This window comes from Bidens hawaiensis, unplaced genomic scaffold (assembly GCF_021521415.1).
Source record: "Bidens hawaiensis isolate Kalapana, Puna unplaced genomic scaffold, B.hawaiensis_p1.1 tig00072147_1, whole genome shotgun sequence".
In the NCBI taxonomy this organism is placed as follows: Eukaryota; Viridiplantae; Streptophyta; class Magnoliopsida; order Asterales; family Asteraceae; genus Bidens; species Bidens hawaiensis.
In genome coordinates this window covers 7,446-30,178 of record NW_027502626.1, presented here as the reverse complement: position 1 = coordinate 30,178, position 22,733 = coordinate 7,446, and the positions used below count along the sequence as shown (strand labels likewise).

Sequence of the window (22,733 nt, the reverse complement as noted above, 5' to 3'; positions counted from 1 at the left end):
CCAGCCAAAATCGAAGCCGTTAAGAATTGGAAAACTCCAACCACCCCGACCAAAGTTCGTTCGTTTCTTGGATCTAGCTCCAACCACCACTAAACCTTATATGTTTTTTTGTTTTTTTAACGTATCTATAAAACATAATACTTCTTCGATCTAGCTCCAAGTGTCGGAAGTCGGCGTGCGCGTTGATTAACGGTGAAGTATTTTTTTTGTTTGATTCCTTGTTCTCAACGAGGACCACTAAAAGTAAACTTAAGGATGTCAACAACTTCATTATTTACATCATACACCTTATAATATGTCTATATGTTCCATATGACCCCTACATCTCTTACAAACTTAACCGTGAGAGTTTGAGAATGGCTGGAATAATTCTTGTATACTTAAAGGTTTCATTTGTATTAATATGATTTCTGTTAGTTCAGATTATTAACAAAGTTGGAGCAATTCTTTCCTTATGTAGTTAATTTGGAAAAATATTCATGTGTAATAAAGAGTGTAATAAAGAGTACCAAGAACGGCAAAGCCAAATATAAAACATCGGTGTCACGTTATACCGGTAAAAGACTTTATGTAAAAAATGTATTACAGTATTGGATACTCGTTTTTATTGCATTAACTATATATGTATAAGATAGTTAAGTGATATCGATAAAATGATCTTGGATGAGTCACTTTGCAGCAACTATGTCTGACTTAACACAATAACTTGATATTCTACTGTTCTCAAATGCGTAAAGTAACGTTCTTTCTCAAGTTCGTTATTAAATATATTTCAATGTAGTTCATAGAGTATATTTTCTTACCCGGGTGTAAAGGGTTTGAACGGACATGTTGAAAGTCAATTTAGATTTATAGTACTTTCCCAACTTGTCACGCTTCAATAGAAAAAAGGTTCCAAAACTCTGTATAAGGGTGTGTTTGGGATTCCTTATTAAAGGGAAAAAGGTCTTTTTGTGATAAGGTAAAAAGGTATTATGGTTTTTTAATAAAGAGTTTTCAAAAAAGTGTTTGGATTAACATAAGGCAATAAGTTGTTTTTTAAAAAGTGTTTGGTTTAACTTATTGATGTAAAATGACTAAAAAGGACATTTTTGTATAAGTGAATAAGTTGTTTTTAAAAAGTGTTTGGGATTGCTTGTTTATACCATTTTATACTTTTTCATCTCTAGCATATTGAGAAAAAGAAATTACAAAATATACATCATAAAATTCGTTTACATATATTATGACTTCCTGATTAGACCATAATAATATTACATTAAGAATGTTAAAAAAAACACCAAAATGCACAATAATAACAAACCAATGTCATACTACATTTCTCTCTGCGATTTCACTATTTCTTGCGCAATAACATCTCTTATCGCTGCCATAAACATAACATCGTTACCCGTACGATTTGTAGCCGGAACTTCTTTATGATCTTCATCACTATGACCATCTTCTATGGGATTGTAAAATTCTTGTTGGGCCGTTTCGAATGTTTCATCAAACCAACCGGCCTTTCTATTAAAGTTGTGGATAGCCATCAATGCTATCACAATTTTCACTTGGTGATCGTATGTGTAATTAACATGCATATCTCTCAATAAAGCCCACCTAGCTTTCCACACTCCAAAGGTCTGTTCAATGATATTTCGCAGTGATGAGTGGTAATAGTTAAGTGTTTCTTTTGATCCGCGAGGAGCACGCATAGCACTAGTCTGTCCCCGTCGAAAAACCGGTATATGATAACGAATGTTCGCACCTTTGTATGGAGCAAGATACCCTTTAGTATTTGGGTATCCAGCATCAACAACGTAATATTTTTCTACATATAAAAAAAGTCATGAGTAATTTCAAACAAGTGTTAAAAACAGAAATAAAGCATTACTAAAATTAGTAACCACCCATTGGATGTGGAAACTTAAGGTTCGGTATTTGTAAGGCTTCATTGAAGATTCTCGTGTCATGGGCAGTCCCCTCCCATCCGGCCCATACAAATGTGAAGCACATGTTAAAATCACAAGCCGCCATTATATTTTGCGTGGCATATCCCTTTCTACCAATGTTCTTCGGTTGGTCGTTCAGTCGAACCGATGCCCTAACATGTATCCCGTCAATAGCGCCAATGCAATCCTATAAATACAAAATATATCATAATTAAAGCATTTGTTAAAAGTAACCGGAACATTTAAAACCTAGAACATTAAATTATACCTCGAACATTGGATAATATCGAGGATTATTTAATATATGTGCGGGTACATCATCATTATAGTTTGTGGCTGGCTTGATTATTTCTGCACTCATCTTAAGCACAAACACTAAGACTTTATAGAAGTGTCTATGAAAGGTTTCCCCGGAATGATTAAAAGATTCTTGGACAAACCTATTCGTACACCCATGAGCCAAACTCAATAAGAAGATTCCGACCGACTCCTCAATAGATATATTGCGGGTTTGTGTCAGTCCGTATCTAGTGAAAAGATCTACACATAACAGTCTAAAAACTAGTACATCCAGTCTAAATATTTCATAACACCTTCTTGGATGGCCATTTAACATTTCATTAATAAACATGTTCCCTGTGCGGTCTGACGTATGACATGGCGTTCGTTTGTTACGCAAGTCACGAGCTAATATTATCCCTTTTACAACTAATGCACCTGCCCTTTTGAGTTCTAAATCCTCGTCCACCCAATATTCTTCACCGTCATCATGCAAATGAGAGTCACCACTATCCATCCTATATAAATATAAAATATGCATATTGTCAAATGATAACACAAATATAAGAAGTATAGATAACGCATATTGTCAAACGATAACATAAATATAAGTAGAATAACACATAATGTCAAACGATAACACACATATAAGAAGTATAAATAACACATAATATCAAAGATAATACAAACATAAAACTTAGAACAACAACACATAATGTCAAATGATAAGATGGAATGTAAATCGACTAATCAGTCTTCAGAAGTAACTTAAGGAGCCCCATCTTGGATTCATGAGTCTTTGGATACATAAAAGCATCACGATTTTTCTTTTCGATTAAAACACACAATGCACGTAAATACTCATCGGAACCTTCTTCAAAACCGGGAAAAGTGATGACAATGCTCATGCAATCTTCAATTGTTAGGTAGGAGTTATCTGGTGGAAAATTTTGTGTGCTTTTTGTTGTGCTATTTGTTGATAAGAAATTTATTACGCCATCTAAATTTTCCTCTAAAGATGAAGCTTTGCTCTTGGTTGAACGCTTGTTGGCAACATCCTTAGACTTCTTCCTATTACTCGAACTACTTCCAGCAAAACTAGGAAACAAATGCACATCAACACCGAAACTTATTTCATCATAGTCTCCCTTGCCCTCTATATTGCTATCCTTTTGAAATTGTGACGGAGTCATAGCTTGATCTCCTACGGCAATCGAATCTCAAAACAAAGGAGCATAGTGCGTCTCAAATATTTCCAATTTTGCATCCATAAATTTAGCAAAGTCTTTATCTTCCTAGAAGATAATAAAGGTTCTTACCTACCATGTAATAATAAAGGTTCTTCAAAAGGTAATTTCATTTGCAAAAAAAAACAAAAAACAAAAAGTCTAGTAACCACTGTTTTCAAACAACAAGTTAGCTAAACATTTTAAAAATCATTCAACCCGTGGTTTCATTCAACCAAAAACCAAAAAGTCTAGATACCCTCATAATTTAGCATTCAGCAGGTCATAATATGACCGTTGGATCGGAAAAAACCAAAAAGTCAGCCAACCGGTTAACCACTAATGAACAAAAAAATTGGTTAAAAAAACTGGTTACAACTGTTTTATGCAACAGCTTCAGCAGGTCATAATATGACCGTTGGATCGGAAAAAACCAAAAAATCAGCTAACCGGTTAACCACTAGCAAACAAAAAAAACTGGTTAAAATTGCTTTTTATGCAGCAGCTTCAGCAGGTCATAATATGATCGTTGGATCGGAAAAAACCAAAAGTCAGCTAATCGGTTAACCACTAATGAACAAAAAAAATCTGGTTAAAACTGTTTTTATGCAGCAGCTTCAGTAGGTCATAATATGACCGTTGGAATTGGTCTTGTAACCGTTTTGTTTGTTTTATTTTTGCCAATAATCATCTCCAACAGCTGCAGCGGTTAAAACTGTTTTTATGCAGCTGCAGCGGTTCACATTCGTTTATGTTCATGTTCGTTAAACAAAAGATGTACATGTTGCATTAGTGTTCTTGTTCGTTAAACAAAAGCGGTTCACGTTCGTTTTAAACTGGTTTTCTAACCAGTTTTTAAAAATCGGTTTTAATAACCGATTAACACCACTAACTACAAATGATTAAAAAAACAATAGGAGTGTACAACTTACCTTTATTTTCTCATCCCACCACTCAGGCGATGCATCGATTAAGCTTCTCATCCCACCAATCCCCGTTTCATGCCTCATCAACCGGTCATAAAGCTTCCATTTTTTTTTCATGACGTCCCATTTGTTTCCAATTTGTTTTTCATAAAAGGTTATGCCCGTTTTTTCATGCATGGTTTGAACTATATTCTTCCACCCATTCTTACTAAAGTGAGTACCGGGTCTATTCCCTTTTCTAAGTTCAAGCAAGCATGCATCGATAAACTCCTTGAACGTATCATTGTTCCACAAGAATTTTTTGTTTTTCGTAGTCCTAAGCATACTATATCCATGGTTCATAAAACAAACCCATTGAATATTCCAAGGTAAAACATATTAGTGAATATAAGACAACAACTAGAGGCGAAACAAAGAATTGAGCATATAATACCATTAAAGCACCAAAGAACTGTGTCATTCACAAAGAAATTTTCATTCAATTTTATAGTCATTCACATAATATAAACATCACATCATCTATTAAAGAACCAAAACACCATTAAAACACCAAAGAACCGTGTCATTAACAAAGAATTTGCCATTCAATTTTATAGTCATTCATATAATATAAACATCACATAATCTATTAAAGCACCAAAACACCAAACATGTTTCAATCAAACAACTCGCAAACAGATTTAAACACAAATTACATGAGAATCAAACATACTTAAAACAGAATTGTACATATATGATGACCTGTGTTTTTTCGAATTGGACACCACCGTGTATATTTTTGATAGAAGGAGATGAGGAGATTCATATATTGTAAGAGTGGCAGTTACTCGAAATGATGAGTTGGGTGTGTGAATTCAACGATCGAAGAAGGGTTAGGGTTGAGAATAATGATCGATGCAGATGAGTTGGGTGTGTGAATTCAATGGTTGAAGCAGGTTAGGGTTGATAATAATGATCGATGCAAGGGGTAGGCGATGAATTGATGGCAGGGTAGGCGATGGTAATTGATGGCTGAGTGAAATGGTGGAAGGAGGGTGTAATGGGAAATCTGATATTGATAAATATTGATAAGAAGATAAGTTAGGAATGTCTAACTTATGAAAACTTATATTTTAAACTTGTAGATAAGGAGATATTGAAAAGAACTTTAGTATACCCAAACACTTTTTTAACATCAAAATAACTTATTCTATCACCATAAGTTACATAAGTTACAAGGAGAAGAAAATAAGGAATCCCAGTGTTTTGAAAACCGGTTCAAGCCGGCCGGTTGAAAAGGTTAAATCGGATTTCGCACAGTAGGCCGGTATTTTTAGTTCGGTATTTTTGACCGGTTTGCTAGAACATCGTACCGCCGGTTCTTGTCTAAAATACCGGTTTTAAGCTGAGAAATTTTTGATAATTGTGGCCCATATTTTTTCAAAATTACTACTTAACCAAACAATTAACATTCAAACGTGTAAACTTTAGGACTATTTTTTTAAAATTGAGTGCTTTTGCATTATTTTTTTAATATGTATTAACTTTTGGATTATATTTTGTTATAAGAATCATTTAGTTTTGGGTTATTTATGGATTGAAGTTACATTTATAAGAAATTATAAGGTAAACTATTCAACCGGTTGTACCATTTTTTAGACCAATCCGATACAAGTAACATACCGGTTTTTAAAACATTGAGGAATCTCAAACACACCCTTACCTTCAAATTCATCAGATTTAAGTTCTGTCTGAATCATATACTCACTCGATCATGGCTGAAAACAATGTTCCTATTTCCAATCAATCACAGGTTCGTATGTTAAGGTTCTTTCTAATCAAGATTATAAATCTTTGCAATATATCATTAATTTATAAACCGCATCCGAATATGAAATTGGGTATTTGCTGTATTATAATATTATCGTATGAAAACTTTAAATTACATGCCTGGTGTGGTGATGAAATTTTGTTTGTTGATTTGGGAGTATTTGTTTATAATTTGTGTTATTAAATAGGTTGAGAAGGAGGAAGAAGAGAGATTAAAGTACCTTCAATTTGTACAAATGGCAGCACTCCATGTTCTTCTTCACGCAACCAAATCCTACGCTTATGCCAAGAACAACTCCGGTCCACTTAAACCGACGGTCGAGACGGTTGAGGGTAAAATTTAGACCGCAATTGGCCCTGCGTATAATCTATTTTGCACGGGAATCAGTACGGGCACGGGTGCGGGAACGGGAAATGGCAAAACTCAAATAATCAAGAAACGGGTACGGCAATAGATACATATAAAAAATAACTATTTATATTCTTTATATATATATATAATGTCAATTTTAAACTTTTTATGTATAGATTTATAAGTTTAAGAACTAAATATAAAGTAGTAATAATATAGATGGTTAAATATTAAAATACACAAACTAATTTTAAACTTTTTATGTAAAAACTTATAAGTTTTAGGGACTAAGTACAAACAATTGAAAGTTAAAGGGGGTAAAATGTTAAAATACCTAAAGTTATTTAAACCTAAATAACCTAAAAGGAAGTTACAGCCGCCCAATTACTCTTCTTATTCCTTGTTTCCGGCAAATATTACAACTTCGGCGCCGGAATATGCCGCCGGAATCCGCTATGTTGCCGCTATTTGGCCGCCAAACGTCCCCAAATTCAGGAAACTATTGGAAAACGCCATTTGACTTTTCGAAACGGTCAATGAACGTCCCTAAATCTTCGGAAACGGTCAAGAAACGTCCCGACGGTGTCCCCGTGTGTGTTTCCGTCCCCTGCGATTTTCCGGGATGGGGTACGGCAGGTTAGAGCCGTTTCCATGCATCAGAGCGTATAATAAGTTCCATGATGTCTGATGTGCAGTGTGCGTTGCGTGCGAGTGGATTGTAAAATGTAATGGATTGGATATTTAGCTTTTGCACAAGATCGTGTTTTAAATTTATAAAAGTGATTTCTACAAATACTAAACACCCAAAAAATAGGCAAGTGTACATATCGTGTAAGTAGAATAGTATTGGTAAGAACCAAGTATCGATCCGTGGACACAAAAGTTTCAAATAATAAATCGTTGTTTTACTTTAATCGGATGTTTTAATCATTTTTGGGTTAATTTTTGAACTCTTTATAAAATATAAATATTTATATATAATATATAGGTGACCAAGACGAGAAATTCTAAACAAGTAGTTCAATTATATGAATGTTACCATCTAATATCTAGAATTCACTCCATTGTTCCTTGATGATTATTAGTTAAACATATGGTAAACTTATCCTCATAATATATATGATAGACTATGAACCTCATTTTTGAGTGAACACATTTTATGACATAATGAATAATAGCATGCATATATTCAAGTCCATCATATGCTTAATAGTATGAAACCCTGAGAATGTCAATTTAAGTAGACAAACAGTGGGTAAAGCAGAATGATTAGAATTGACTCTGATTTCTCAAATACCAACCCTCACAACTTTGATTGGTTGTCATTAACTCACACAACCTCCCCTTGGTTGATTAGATTAGGCTATAATTCACATTCCATTAACATATGATTTCTTTAACTAGCATGATAACCTAAGCAATCGTGTTAACAATGTTATTTTAGAATTATCAAAACTAGAGAAATAGATCATAATCTATATCTCATCATTTCTAAGTATAACATAGATATCCATGTTTTATCTTGAATAAATTACCAAAGTATTCTTTTTACCATTTCTAGTTTCCAAGAACATGAATAAACATGAATGACTTTTCAGTCATCAATTTTAGTGTATTGGATTAGAGTGATAAAATGTAACATCCTAAAATTTTAATGACGAATAAAGGAAGTTATGTTTAGTGATTTCGCGTAATTAATTAAGGTCGGGTAAGGAGCGGACCATGGACTTGGATTAATTGAGATGGGTTAAATGAGAATGGGATTTAAGGGATATAAATACCCCCTAAACCCAAAATATCTTCATTTCCATCTTATCCTTTCACACTTCCAAAACACACACACACCACACACTACAACCGCCGGCCGGCCGGAAGAGAGAAAGGCGGCAGATCCGAGGGAGAGAGAGAGAGAGATTAGTTGTGATAACGAGTAAACAAGACCCAAACAAGCTCAAAAAGGTATGATTCTTGATCTTTGAAGTTTAAAGATCCGAGCTTTTAGTGTATAAACGACCGAAAATGGTCGGGAAGCGTAGTGGGTGATGTTGGACCGTAACAAGGGTGTTAAAATCGCTCGAAATGTTGGACAGAAACCGAAACAGCGGCTATCTGGGCAACTTCGCCCTCATCTGGGCAACTTCGCCTTCAAAGCGATGAACTTCGCCTGCAAGCCAAGTTCGCCTGATGAACTTCGCCTGCAAGCTAAGTTCGCCTGATGGCAACTTCGCTGTAAAGCTAAGTTCGCCTAACTGGCAACTTCGCCTGAAGCTAAGTTCGCCTGATGGCAACTTCGCTGTAAAGCTAAGTTCGCCTGATAACTTCGCCTAGAGCTAAGTTCGCCTGAGGTTTAACTTAGCCTAAAGTTAAGTTCGCCTAAGGTTTAACTTCGCTTAAAGTCAAGTTCGATTAGAAAATAAATTAAAAATCTAATGAAAAATGTGTTAAGACAGTTAATGGAAATAAAATTTTTCCAAGCTGACCTGGCAGCTCGACCCCAGCCAGGGGCTCTGCCCCTTGGACCCTGCTAGGGGCTGCCGCCCCTAGACCCCGCTGCAAGGGGCGCTGCCCCCGGACCCCCGTTCGTTGTGGGTAGTAGTTAAAACTGGAAAGATGATATGAGTAGTGATAATTGTTTGATACGTGTACTTGTTATACAATCAGCCGTGCACAACTGAAGAAAGGGATTACGATTAACGGTGAACGTAATCGTGTTCAGGTGAGTTTCTAGCCCCATTTATGTGTTACGTTTTCGGGGCTGTGTGCATACTCAATATGTTTGTTAATACACTTATCCTAAGAGATAAGCGTATGCCTTATGTGGATAATGTGAAATGTATGAATGATTGCTTGATGGTACGTGAACGATCTTCGGATATTGCACGTACTGTCAGGTTGTAACGCTATGTATAAGGTAAGTATGTTATGTATGTTTATGTGTATGAACATGATAGAGATAATAGAAGAAAGAAATGATAATGTATGGTTGTATGGTTACGAAAAGGGTACCGAGCCCTAATAATACTCGAGGTATGATGTATGGTTGTATGGTAACGAAGAGGGAATCGAACCCTACTAATATTCGAGAACTAGGGAACCGAACCCTACTAATATTCGAGGAAAGAGGGAAACCGAGCCCTAATAATACTCGTGGAAAGAGGGAAACCGAGCCCTAATAATACTCGTGGAAAGAGGGTACCGAGCCCTAATAATACTCGAGGAAGGAGGGTACCGAGCCCTAATAATACTCGAGGAAGGAGGGTACCGAGCCCTAATAATACTCGAGGAAGGAGGGTACCGAGCCCTAATAATACTCGAGGAATGTAGGGCGTAATGCTCTTTATAACGTAAGATATGAATGTAAGTTAATACAAAAGAAAGAATGAAAGTATGAAAGAATTAAAGTATGAAAGTATGAAAGTATGAATGAAAGAATATAAGTTTATGTATATTGTATAGTGTATGATTAACTAGAACTCACTCAGCGTAGCTGACTTTTAGTATGCACGCAGGTGAGTAGGATGAGGCAGCTCGCTTGAGGAGACACGTGGCATTGAGCAAGAGTCTGGCATCTGAAGACTTATGATGTTTTAATTTTAATGCTTTAATGTTGAAAGACAAAGGATGTTTTGAGACAAGTTATGAATTATGTAATGTTTTATGAAAGTTTTATATTCCGCGTAAATGTTTTAATTAACTCTGATATTTAGAACTGTGTTTATGAGTAAATCCAACACGAAAGTAGGGCTACCGGTAACGGGGCCTTACATAAAACATTTCTTCATCAATGGATAATTGCAAAATAACCATGTACTTTACCAAACTAAACCACATGTTTTACATAATCATCAAGTAAAACAAAGCTTCTTTATAGATTTTAGATGGTAAATGGAGTTTAGCTCATAATGAGCATTATTATGAACATTAGGATGGATGATAATAACAAACACGTGATTAAGCTAGAACAATCTAACCAAATGTGGATGAATCTTCCTTCTTAATGATGATGGTGGATGGATGATGATAATGGTTGATGAAGATAACCTCAAAGCCTTCAAACTCATCACTAGATCTTCAGTGTGAGTGTTAGTGGGTGTTTTTATAAGTGAAAACCGTATAGAACTATCTTGAAGAGACACTTCTCAAATGACACAAGACCCTCTATTGATAGGCTATCTGTAGGTAGAAGCATGGCCCCGTGCTTTATTAAGCACGACCTCGTGTCTACGTGTCCCAGTTGCATGTTGTCAGATCGTACATTATGACTCACCATGGCCCCTTGCTTCCTGAGGCACGGCCCCGTGCTTTTAAGTGACATGTGCTAATTCTTTTTGTATTTTTCTGAATGGTGACCACGGCCCCGTGTCCATTGAAGCACGGCCCCGTGCTTTTTAGTGACATGTGCTAATTCTTTTTGTCGTTTCTGAAAGGTGACCACGGCCTCGTGCTTCCTGAGGCACGGCCCCAGGCTTTTTAGTTTTCTTGGGTTTTCTTTGGTTTTTCTTTGGTTTTTCATTCGTTTCTTCGTTTGAGGCTTGGATTCACCTGAAAATACATTTTAACATGATAAGTAGTTATTTTAACTATATTATACGATAGAAGTTGCAGTTTTTAGAGATTATTTGCTAAAAAGATGTATATTTTTATATACATCAAACATCACCACACTTGAACCTTGCTTGTCCTCAAGCAAGCTACTTATAAATATTCTCTAAAAATAGCAGGTTAGAACCATAGCTTAAACATCCCCAAAAGAGTTCCAAGAAAATGGGAACAAACTATCCAACCTTAAATCATAGGAATATATGTAGTGATATATAAAAAGGTGATTTGTTTTTATGAGCTTCCGTTTAAGCAAAGCGTCACATTCTCACAATGCTCACTCACACTCGGTTTTATATCTGATCATACATGTGATGTATGTATATGAACACTCTTAGCCAAAACGTGAGCTGTGATAATCCCCACCTTTGTGAAGGGTTGCATAGATCAGAAGGTAATATGGGTTGGTTTTGTGTGAGTAGGGATTTCGTATTTTATGGTGGTTCAAGGGTTTAGGTTAATGAGGATGAGAACGGTAAATACAACTTCTGCTGATTGTCGGGAGTCTTAACATGTCTTCAACGGTTAGCTCCTTTCTCCCAATTGCTATTTATTTTTTTTTATTATTTTTTAAACCTAGTGACTCTTTTAAGGTCAGGTCGTCAAGACTAGTTTTGTCAAGGATGTGGATAAGTTCTTCCTCAATCCTGTTTAGAACATAACTTCCAACTCTAATGGATCGTTCGGCTTTGAGCCTAATATCCCCCACCCTCATTAGTTCGGTATATTCATGCTGAGACTGAGTTTGACTTTTTCTACATCGTCCTTTGTGAGACCAGTTTCTGCAACCTAATCATCGTTCGTATCTTTTTGCTCTTCTTTTCATTGCGCTTTTGGAAACTCCACAAAATGGTGGCCTTTGTTCGTCTTGGCGCCACTTTTTTCTCACCTCATTGCTAAAGAGAAAAATTATGTCCTAAGTTCTGGAGGTAACCTAGGTTTTGCTAAATGTATGCAGCAAAGGAAATTGAAATCGAAAGAAGCATTTCCAGTTCTTTAGGGTCTGCCGGTAAAAGACCAGTGTTGTATTTTACCGGTGTGAGGGATAAAGTAGTGTGATAGGGTTTTCGGATTTTGTGATAATATTACCTTCTTCCTTATACAATGCTTCGTGCGGTCATAAAATGAATAATTGAGGCAAGTTCTAATTCACACGAAACATATGACTCACTCAAAGAGTCCTAAAAAATATTTATATGGCATGAGGTTTATCTCACGGTAACTGAGGAATTGGGTATAAACTCCATATTTTGCATAAATTTATTCTCACTATTACAAAACTTCTTTTTACTTTTCCACTTTTTGGTTATAAGAGATTTCTAGTTGGTTATTTGCAAAAAAAAAAAATCTTGGATTTTCATTTGTTTTTGTTATAAAAATAGTCTTTATTTGCTAGAAAAATTTTGTTATTAGAGAATCTTATAATTAGTTGAGCAAGCAATTGGTCAAGTAATTCCCCTCCCCACACTTAAATCTCACATTGTCCTCAATGTGAAAAATTCATAAAAAGATTAATAAAAAATATTTATATGAAGTATGGAGGGTAAAATGGAAAGAAACTTCCCTACGGGCCAACGAAATTTCGACAGAGTGTCCCCTGTTTTTCGTCCGTTTTCCTGTAGTGTACCTAAATCATAAAAAACTGCATAAACCAAAAACATCCAAATCATAATAATACTGAAACTTATTATTATTATTTATTTTTATTTTTATTTTTATTTCTATTTACAATGCCTAGTTTAATCAAGGTCTTGGCCAGACCCTACTTCCAATATGTTCATTGGTTCTGGTGGAGGATTAGTACCTTCGAGACGGTCTCGAATGGTCCATCGATGTATGGTTTTAATCATTGTCCATTAACATTGAACTTGTGACCGTCAGAATTTAAAATCTCAACCGTCCCGTAGTCAAAAACTGATTCAACTATGTGTGGACATGTCCAACGAGATTTTAATTTTCCTGGGAAAAGACGTAAACGTGTGTTTTATAACAGTACACGGTCGCCAACTTGAAATTTCTTGTTTTCTTTTAAACGGGCGCCGTGTAAACGTTTATTCTTTTCTTTGTAAGACCATGAATTTTCATATGCCAGTGCTCTTAGTTCTTCAAGCTAGTGAATTTGATCTTTTCGGTTTTTACCGGCGGACATTAGATCAAAATTCACTTCTATCAGAGCCCAATATGTTTTGTGTTTTAGTTCTACGGGTAGATAATATGCCTTCCCATAAACAAGTTTGAATGGTGTTGTTCCTATGGGGATTTTGTAAGCCGTCCTGAGGGCCCACAAAGCGTCATCTAGCTTTTTTGTCCAATTTTTGCGATTCATTCCTATGGTCCTTTCTAAAATCCTTTTTATTCCTCGATTCGAGACCTCTACTTGCCCGCTGGTCTGAGGGTGATATGGCGTTGCCAGTCGGTGGTGAACTCCATATCGTGCTAAGACTTTGTCCATTAAAGCACTATAGAAGTGAGTACCTCTATCGCTGATTAGGGCTTTTGGAGTGCTGAACGTGAAAATAACTTTTTCAGAAATCGTACAACTACTCGAGCATCGTTAGTGGGAAGAGATTGTGCTTCTACCCATTTAGATACGTAGTCGACTGCTACAAGGATGTATTTATTTCCGAATGAGTTAGGAAATGGGCCCATGAAATCTATTCCACATACATCAAAGACTTCACAAATTTGAACGCCTTTTTGAGCCATCTCATTTTTGGCTGAGATGTTTCCGGCTCTTTGACAAACATCGCATGATTGGATCAATGCATGTGTATCTTTGTACATGGTGGGCCAGAAGAATCCTGCATCAAACACTTTTCTGACTGTAGTGGCGGTATCGTGGTGCCCACCAGTTGGTCCTTCATGGCAGTGTTTGAGAATATCTAGGGCTTCCTTTACTGCTACACACCTACGAATAACCTGATCGGCACCTATCCTAAACAAGTATGGATCTTCCCATAAGTAGAACTTAAGGTCGGGGAAGAATTTCTTCCGTTGTTGATGAGTAAGTCCTTTTCTTAGGATTTTACAAGCTAGGTAGTTTGCGACGTTGGTATACCAAGGACTTTCGCCTTTCTCCTCTATGTCCGCTTGGATGCGCATGAGAATTTCATGTGGGAAATTATCGTTGATAATTTTCTTGTGAAGTTCTTCTGAAGCTGGGCATTCTAAACGTGAGAGATGGTCCGCGACGACATTTTCTGCTCCCTTTTTGTCTTTGGCTTCTATATCGAATTCTTGGAGTAGTAGGATCCATCGGATAAGTCTGGGTTTGGCATCTTGCTTATTGAAGAGGTAACGTATTGCGGCATGGTCGGTGTAGACTATGATTTTGGAAAGAACGAGGTATGATCTAAATTTTTCAAAGGCAAAAACTACTACTAGTAACTCTTTTTATGTTGTGGTGTAATTTTCTTGCGCATCGTTAAGAGTTTTACTATCATAGTAGATTGGGTGAAAGTGTTTTTCCTTGTGTTGTCCGAGTACGGCTCCAACTGCAAAGTCACTTGCATCGCACATGATTTCGAATGGAATGGTCCAATCGGGTGTAGTCATTATTGGTGCGTTGACAAGTTTGTCCTTTAATATGTTGAATGATTCAACATATTCTTCTAGAAGACGAATAGTGCGTCTTTCTCCAGAAGTTTGGTCATAGGTATAGCAATTTTGGAGAAGTCTTTTATGAAGCGGCAATAGAAGCCTGCGTGACCTAGAAAACTTCTAATGGCTCTGACTGAAGTTGGTGGTGGAATTTTAGAGATAGTTTATATTTTGTCCCTATCAACTTCTAGTCCGTCTTGGGATATCTTGTGACCGAGAACAATGCCCTCTTTGACCATAAAGTGGCATTTTTCCCAGTTGAGTACTAAGTTTACTTCTTCACACTTAGCCAACATTTTGTCTACGTTTTTCAAACAATGATCGAAGGAGTCTCCAAAGACTGAGAAGTCGTCCATGAAAAGTTCCATAGGGTGCTCGATCATTTTACGAAAGATGGCCACCATGCAACGTTGGAAGGTGGCTGGAGCATTACATAATCCAAATGGCATTCTTCGGTAGGCGAAGGTTCCATACGGGCATGTAAAGGTGGTTTTTTCCTGATCCTCAAGAGCGATGGGAATTTGAAAGTATCAGGAGAATCCATCAAGAAAATAGTAGAACATTTTTCCAGATAATCGCTCAAGAATTTGATCGATAAAAGGAAGTGGAAAATGATCTTTTCTTATGGCGTCATTAAGCTTCCGGTAGTCAATGCAAACTCGCCAGCCTGTGTTGGTCCTCATTGGTATTAGTTCATCCTTCTCGTTCATTACAACTATCATTCCTCCCTTCTTGGGTACTACTTGAACGGTACTAACCCAAGGTGAATCTGAGATTGGGTAGATTAATCCGGCATCAAGGAGTTTGATTACTTCTTTCTTCACCACATCTTGCATGTTGGGATTGAGACGTCTTTGATATTGGACCACGGGTTTGTATTCTTCTTCCATGAGGATTTTGTGAGTACAAAAAGAAGGACTGATGCCCTTGATATCCATGATCTTCCATGCGATGGCCTTCTTATGGCTCTTAAGAACCTTAAGAAGTTTGTCTTTCTCTTCTTTAGAAATGTGAGATGAAATAATTACTGGGAGTTGAGAGTCTTATTCTAGAAAGGCGTATTCGAGATGGTTTGGTAGTTCTTTTAACTCTAAGGCTGGTGGTTCTTCGATTGATGGTTTTGATTTTCCATTACATTCGGTGATCTCACATACTATTTCTGAGGCTTCCTGATAGTTATTCACAGTATTGAGATTATCGTTTTCTAAAATGGGTTTGGTAATAGTGTCAGTTAAAATTTGTGTTTCTAATGAGGTATTAAGGGAAGATTTCCACACAGAGAAACTCATGGTAGAATCGATAATGTCAACACAGTATAATGTGTCATGGTGAAGTTGCGGATATTGCATAGATTTTCCTATGTCAAAGGTGATTGCCTCGTCATTGACCCTGGGAGTGAGTTTTCCGGTGCAAACATCAATAATAGCATTTGCGGTGGCTAAAAAGGTCATCCTAAAATTATAGGTACAGTTTTGTCTTCCTCCATGTCTAGAATCACAAAATCTACTGGGAAAACAAACTTGTCAATTTTGACAAGCATGTTTTCAACAATGCCACCAGGATATTTAACGGATCGGTCAGCTAACTGAATGCTCATGCATGTGGGCTTTGGTTCTCCTATCCCTAGTTTTGCAAAAACCGTATAAGGCATTAAATTAATACTAGCTCCTAGGTCAGCCAGGGCATTGCTAACAAACAAATTTCCTATGAGACAAAGGATAGTAAAACTCCCTGGATCAGTCATTTTTGGTGGCATCTTGCTTTGGAGGACAGCTGAGCATTCTTTACTCAAGGTGACGTGCGAGAGTTCCTCCGGCTTCCTTTTATTGGTTAGCACTTCTTTAAGAAACTTTGCATATTTCGGCATTTGAGCAATGGCTTCGACGAGAGGGATGTTGATGTGGAGTTGTTTGAAGAGTTATAAAAACTTCCCATACTGAGCTTCCAATCTCTCCTGTTTCAGCCGTCCAGGGTATGGAATAGGTGGAACATAAGTTCGGACTGGTTCCTTAGGTTGTACGGTGCTCGTTGGGATCAGTCTTTTTTGTGTTTTATCAGGGGATTCCTTCTTCATAACTGGTTCTGAAGTTGGTGAGGCAACAATGGTTGTGCCACTTCTTAATGTAACAGCGTTGGCTGCTGCATTTGGGTTTGTTATAGTGTTGCTTGGAAGAGCGTCGGGTGGTCTTTCAGACAATTGTCGGGAAATCTGTCCGATCTGAGTTTCTAGATACCACAATGATGCTTGTTGATTTTTTAGGTCGGCTTCATGTTATAATAATACTCCGCTGATATCAACAGCTCTTGAGTCGGCCTTCTTCTCTGCTTCATTTGTCTTGGTCATAATTTGGATCAACATTTCTTCGATTTTCGAGTAGCTCGGATTCTGATGGCTACTGGAACTTTGATCTTGAAATTGAAGTTTTGGTTGGAAGGGTTGATTCATCAGTTTCTTTTCGAATCCGAGTATGGTTTGAGTGTTACCTCCGTCTTTCCAACTGAAATTTGGGTGGTTTCTCCATCTTGGATTGTAGTTATTTCTGAAAGCGTTGTTCTGTCGAGCGATGAAATTGACTTCTTCCATGGTCATAATGACTTGTTTACAGCCACTTGCTTTATGACTTCCTCCACAAATGTCACAGGTGAGTCTGGTTTCTGATAGCTCGGCTTGAAGTTGTTCGAATTTTTTATAAAGGGCTTCAAGCTGTGCGGTGACAAGAGTGTTGGAATCGACGTGGTGTATTCATTTATGTGTAGGTGTAGATCTTGGTGGGTTGTAGACGAAACTCTTTTTTGAAGCTTTCTCCAGGACTTCAAATGCTTCATTAGGTGATTTGGATCCCAGGTCTCCACCAGCGATTTGGTCGATGGCCTGTTTGTTTTGACTGGATTGTGCGCCAAAGAAAGTTTTTACTTGCAACCATACACTCAGTCCATGATGTGGGCATATTCTCAGAAGACTCTTGTACCTCTCCCATGCTGAGTGTAACGATTCATCATCATCGTTCCGGAATCCGGTAATGCTAGCTCGGTATTTGGTAGTTTTATCAGGCGGAAAATATTTGAGGAGAAACTATTCAACCATCTGGTCCCAGGTAGTGATGGAACCAGAGGAAAGAGATTTTATTCATTCTAAGGCTTGACCCCGTAGAGAGAAAGGAAAGACTTTGAGTTTGATCTGATCTTCTGAACAGCTTTGAATTTTAAAGGTTCCGCAGATGCGTAAGAATCGAGATATATGAGAAAGTGGGTCTTCGTCGAGGAGACCATGAAATTGAACTAAATTTTCCACCATATGAATGGTTCTTGATTTGATTTGGAAATGTTCGGTGATATCGGGTGTAGCCACTCCATTGTCATAGCCTTCGATAGTTGGCTTGGCGTACTGGCTCATGTTCGGCTCATTTTTCTGGGCCGCCATCATTTCTTCGGTTTGATTTTCTCCTGATGTGGTGGGGTCTACTGACTCGTATTTGATTGTTTCGGCGGTTTCTGCAGTCCGTTTACGTGCTCGTCGACGAAAATGTCATTCCTGTTCAGAAATTGGAGAAACAAGCTCAGGCTCAGAAGTAGAGGACATACATGGGACTAAATCAAAATTAAAACTAGAGTAACAGTTAGTTAAAGTTACGCTAAAGTTAGGCTAAGCTAAACTACGCGCTAGGCTAAGCTAAGTTATTTTAAACTAGACTAAGGTCTAAATTAGTTAAGCTAAAGTAAAGGTTAGGTAAATAAAGGTTAAAATTAGGCTAGCCGTAAATTTTATAGTTTTAATAGTTAATAAAAATTGAAAATAAAAGTGAAGAAAAAGTTTTACAATTATAGACAATGATTAAATTAAAACTTGGATCGTTCTTAGAAACGTACCGTGTCCCTGGCAACGGCACCAAAAACTTGATGTGCAGTGTGCGTTGCGTGCGAGTGGATTGTAAAATGTAATGGATTGGATATTTAGCTTTTGCACAAGATCGTGTTTTAAATTTATAAAAGTGATTTCCACAAAGACTAAACACACACAAAATAGGTAAGTGTACCTATCGTGTACGTAGAATAGTATTGGTAAGAACTAAGTATCGATCCGTGGACACAAATGTTTCTAATAATAAATCGTTGTTTTACTTTAATCGGATGTTTTAATCATTTTGGGGTTAATTTTTGAACTCTTTATAAAATATATATATTTATATATAATATATAGGTGACCAAGACGAGAAATTCTAAACAAGTAGTTCAATTATATGAATGTTACCATCTAATATCTAGAATCCACTCCATTGTTCCTTGATATTAGTTAAACATGTGGTAGACTTATCCTAATAATATATGATAGACTGTGAACCTCATTTTTGAGTGAACACATTCTATGACATAATGAATAATAGCATGCATATTTTCAAGTCCATCCTATGCTTAATAGCATGTTACCCCGAGAATGTCAATTTAAGTAGACAAGCAGTTGGTAAAGCAGAATGATTAGAATTGACTCCGATTTCTCTAATACCAATCCTAACAGCTTTGAGTGGTTGTCGTTAACTCACACAACCTCCCATTGGTTTATTAGATTAGGATATAATTACACATTCCATTAACATATGATTTCTTTAACTAGCATGATAACCTAAGCATTCATGTTAACAATGTTATTTTAGAATTATCAAAACTAGAGAAATAGATCATAATCTATATCTCATCATTTCTAAGTACAGCATAGAGATCCATGTTTTATCTTGAATAAATTACCAAAGTATTCATTTTACCATTTCTAGTTTCCAAGAACATGAATAAACATGAATGACTTTTTAGTCATCAACTTTAGTGTATTGGATTAAAGTAATAAAACATTTGTTCATCAATGGATAATTGCAAAATAACCATGTACTTTACCAAACTAAACCACATGTGTTATATAATCATCAAGTAAAACAAAGCTTCTTCATAGATTTTAGATGGTAAATGGAGTTTAGCTCATAATGAGCATTATTATGAACATTTGGATGGATGATAATAACAACACGTGATTAAACTAGAACAGTCTAACCAAATGTGGATGAATCTTCCTTCTTATTGATGATGGTGGATGGATGATGATAATGGTTGATGATGATGACCTCCAAGCCTTCAAACTCTTCACTAGATCTTCAATGTGAGTGTTAGTGGGTGTTTTTATAAGTGAAAATCGTATAGAACTCTCTTCAAGGCACACTTCTCAAATGACACAAGACCCTCTATTTATAGACTATCTGGAGGTAGAAGCACGGCCTCGTGTCTACGTGTCCCAGTTGCATGTTGTCAGATCATACATGATGACTCACCACGGCCCCATGCTTCCTGAAGCACGGCCCCGTGCTTTTTAGTGACATGTGCTAATTCTTTTTTTCGTTTCTGCTTCTTGTCCATTGAAGCACGACCCCGTGCTTTTTAGTGACATGTGCTAATTCATTTTGTCGTTTATGAAAGGTGACCACGGCCACGTGCTTCCTAAGGCACGGCCCCGTGCTTTTTAGTTTTCTTGGGTTTTCTTTGGTTTTTCTTCGGTTTTTTATTCGTTTCTTCGTTTGAGGCTTGGATTCACCTGAAAATACATTTTAACATGATAAGTAGTTATTTTAACTATATTATACGATAGAAGTTGCAATTCGTGGAGATTATTTAATGCTAAAAAGATGTATATTTTTATATACATCAATGTCCCTGTTGAGGTCCTAAAGTTTGTTGATCGCAAGGTAGACGCGTTAACAAATTTGATACCCGGGTGCAGCCTTTTATGAAACAAGTTTAAGCTAAAATCAAGAACATCCTTGAAGAGGTTAAGACAGCATACACGAAGCTAGAGCCGACTGCTAAAGGGCTCTACACCAAGTACGAGCCGGTGGCTGCGTCGGCTTGGCAGTCTTTGAACCAGCTCCCGGTCTTCACCAAGGTGGCTAAGGTGGTGGTGCCCACTGCGGCTTACTTTTCAGACAAGTATAACCAGACCGTACAGCAGACGGCTGATAAAGGGTACAAGGTTTCTACTTATCATCCGTTGGTGCCGACCGAGAGGATTGCTAAGGTTTTCAACCCTGTCGGACCGCAATCGCAGCCTGTGGCATAGTAAGGTTGTACTGTATGACGTTGTGGTTTGATTGTTGTGATGAAAGGGGTGGTTAATTAGTTATCGTGTGAATGTATTTGGTTTATGTTTTACTATGTGATGTTAGTTTTGTTTTCAATATAATTTTTGTATGTTGGTTGTGGTTACAATATTGCATTACCCCCCCCCCCCCCAGTTATTTTTAGAGTAATCTTCATTATGCCCCCAAGTTAACCTTGTCACGTGTTTAATGACAAGAAATATAATCAAGGATAATGTCTAATGAATGGATACAAGTTACAACAAAAGATGATGATACGAGTTAACAATGAAACTCTGTTTATTACTTTGATCATCTTCAATGAAGATATGTGAACTCGCTTATTGTTTAACTGGGGCTTAGGTGGCATGGGAAGTTAAAAAACGCCACAAGTGAAAGTCAAAGTCCTTCACGGAATGTCTCCGCAGGGGAGAGATAGTGCGGATTAGGACCGTGAATTGTGATTTCTTGATGCGCTCTCTTAAACCAAATAGTTGAATACTCGTTGCCAAAACTGAACATCTGTTGGTTCATGGGGTCCATGTCTTCGGAAGCACGGACCTAAGCCTTAGCCAACGTCTCTTCTTCTTCGTAGCCCCATGTCTGTGACCTTCTCCTAGTTTCTGTTTAGGATCGGGATTTGGTTGCTCCCTAAGTGATATTTATGGAGAAAAATATATTATTTTGATATATATATATATAGGAATAGTGAGTTTACGTTTGGTGTAAAAAATTGAAAATAAATGTGTTAATTTATAGGTTTAAAAAGGGAAAATTCCCAAAATAAGGTTAATGAAAACGTTTTTCAGGTTTTAAGTGTCATTTGCAAGAAAGTCCCAAAGTATGTATTATAAACTAGTCTTGACTAGTAGTTTATGATTACACACGAGTAGTTTGTAGAACCAGTTAAAACTTGTCACGTGTCCTTAAACTAACCGTAACAAGCAGGTTCACTAATCATTTACTCGTCACGACTAAATAAGTTTCATGTCTCGTAATCAACGCCCACGAGTAATTCATAAGTCCTTTAGTCACGACGACTAGTTTACCTGGTTTAGATTCCCTACACGAGTAGTTTACTAGTAGTTAACTCGTTGTGACTAGTTTAACCTTACAATCTACGAGTTGCGACTAAAGAACTTATGGATTACTCGTGGGCGTTGATTACGAGGCATAAAACTTATTTAGTCGTGACGAGTAAATGGTTAGTAAATCTGCTCGTTATGGTTAGTTTAAAGACACATGTCAAGTTTTAATTGGTTATACAAACCACTCGTCACGGTTAGATTATAATACCTATTTTGAGAATTTCTTGCAAATGGCACCTAAAACCTAAAAAACGTTTTCATAAACGCTTATTTTGGGAATTTTCCCGTTTAGAAATTGTTTCTTTCTAAAAAAAGAATCAAATGGTCAAATGATCGTTAAATGTTTAAATTCAACACAAAACATTAGGGTCACCAACCTGATCCCCTTACTTGAACTAATGGCAACGTGTTTAGTTTTTACCGACCTAGCCGCATGAACCCGTCTCCAACCCAACCTACACTCCAGATACCCTAATATCATATATATAATCTTTGAATAGCATAATATGAGTGTACCGAACGTTTTTACATGTTTGTTAAGCCTATGTCCAAAGTCAAACTACATTTTTTTATATTTTTATTGTTGTAAATGTAACTTGTGTATAATATACATAAAAAGGAAAAGTAAAAAGATCTTATTAAATATTAAATGTTGAATGATTTGGAATCATTATATTTTCAACAATATATCTTTTCAAATGGCCAACGTGGTATACGAAATCAAATTCATGTCCTTCTTTTGGATTAAGCAGAGGAACAAAATGTTGGTTATTTTAGATTTGGTATTATCTTGTTAATCAAGTTAATTGT

The 22,733-nt window shown here is 36.7% G+C and overlaps 1 protein-coding gene and 1 pseudogene across 1 annotated transcript; one reads left to right on the top strand and one right to left on the bottom strand.

Annotated features, from left to right (window-relative positions):
* Positions 1-1,313: 1,313 nt before the first annotated feature.
* Positions 1,314-3,403, bottom strand: LOC143605954 (uncharacterized). Its single transcript, XM_077081887.1, has 4 exons — positions 3,018-3,403; positions 2,200-2,728; positions 1,887-2,118; positions 1,314-1,810 (listed from the first exon to the last, which is right to left on the bottom strand). The coding sequence occupies exons 1-4, from the start codon at positions 3,401-3,403 to the stop codon at positions 1,314-1,316; spliced, it is 1,644 nt and encodes a 547-aa protein (XP_076938002.1).
* A 2,712-nt stretch (positions 3,404-6,115) lies between these two features.
* On the top strand, positions 6,116-20,827 carry LOC143605953 (REF/SRPP-like protein At3g05500; annotated as a pseudogene).
* Positions 20,828-22,733: the final 1,906 nt, after the last annotated feature.

Excerpts from the sequence above, each read along its gene's own strand:
- LOC143605954 (XM_077081887.1), bottom strand. The coding sequence starts at position 3,403 with ATGACTCCGTCACAATTTCAAAAGGATAGCAATATAGAGGGCAAGGGA. Across the intron at positions 2,729-3,017 it reads AAAAATCGTGATGCTTTTAT|GATGGATAGTGGTGACTCTC; the intron begins GTATCCAAAGAC and ends ATATTTATATAG. Across the intron at positions 1,811-1,886 it reads GTTTCCACATCCAATGGGTG|AAAAATATTACGTTGTTGAT; the intron begins GTTACTAATTTT and ends TTTTATATGTAG.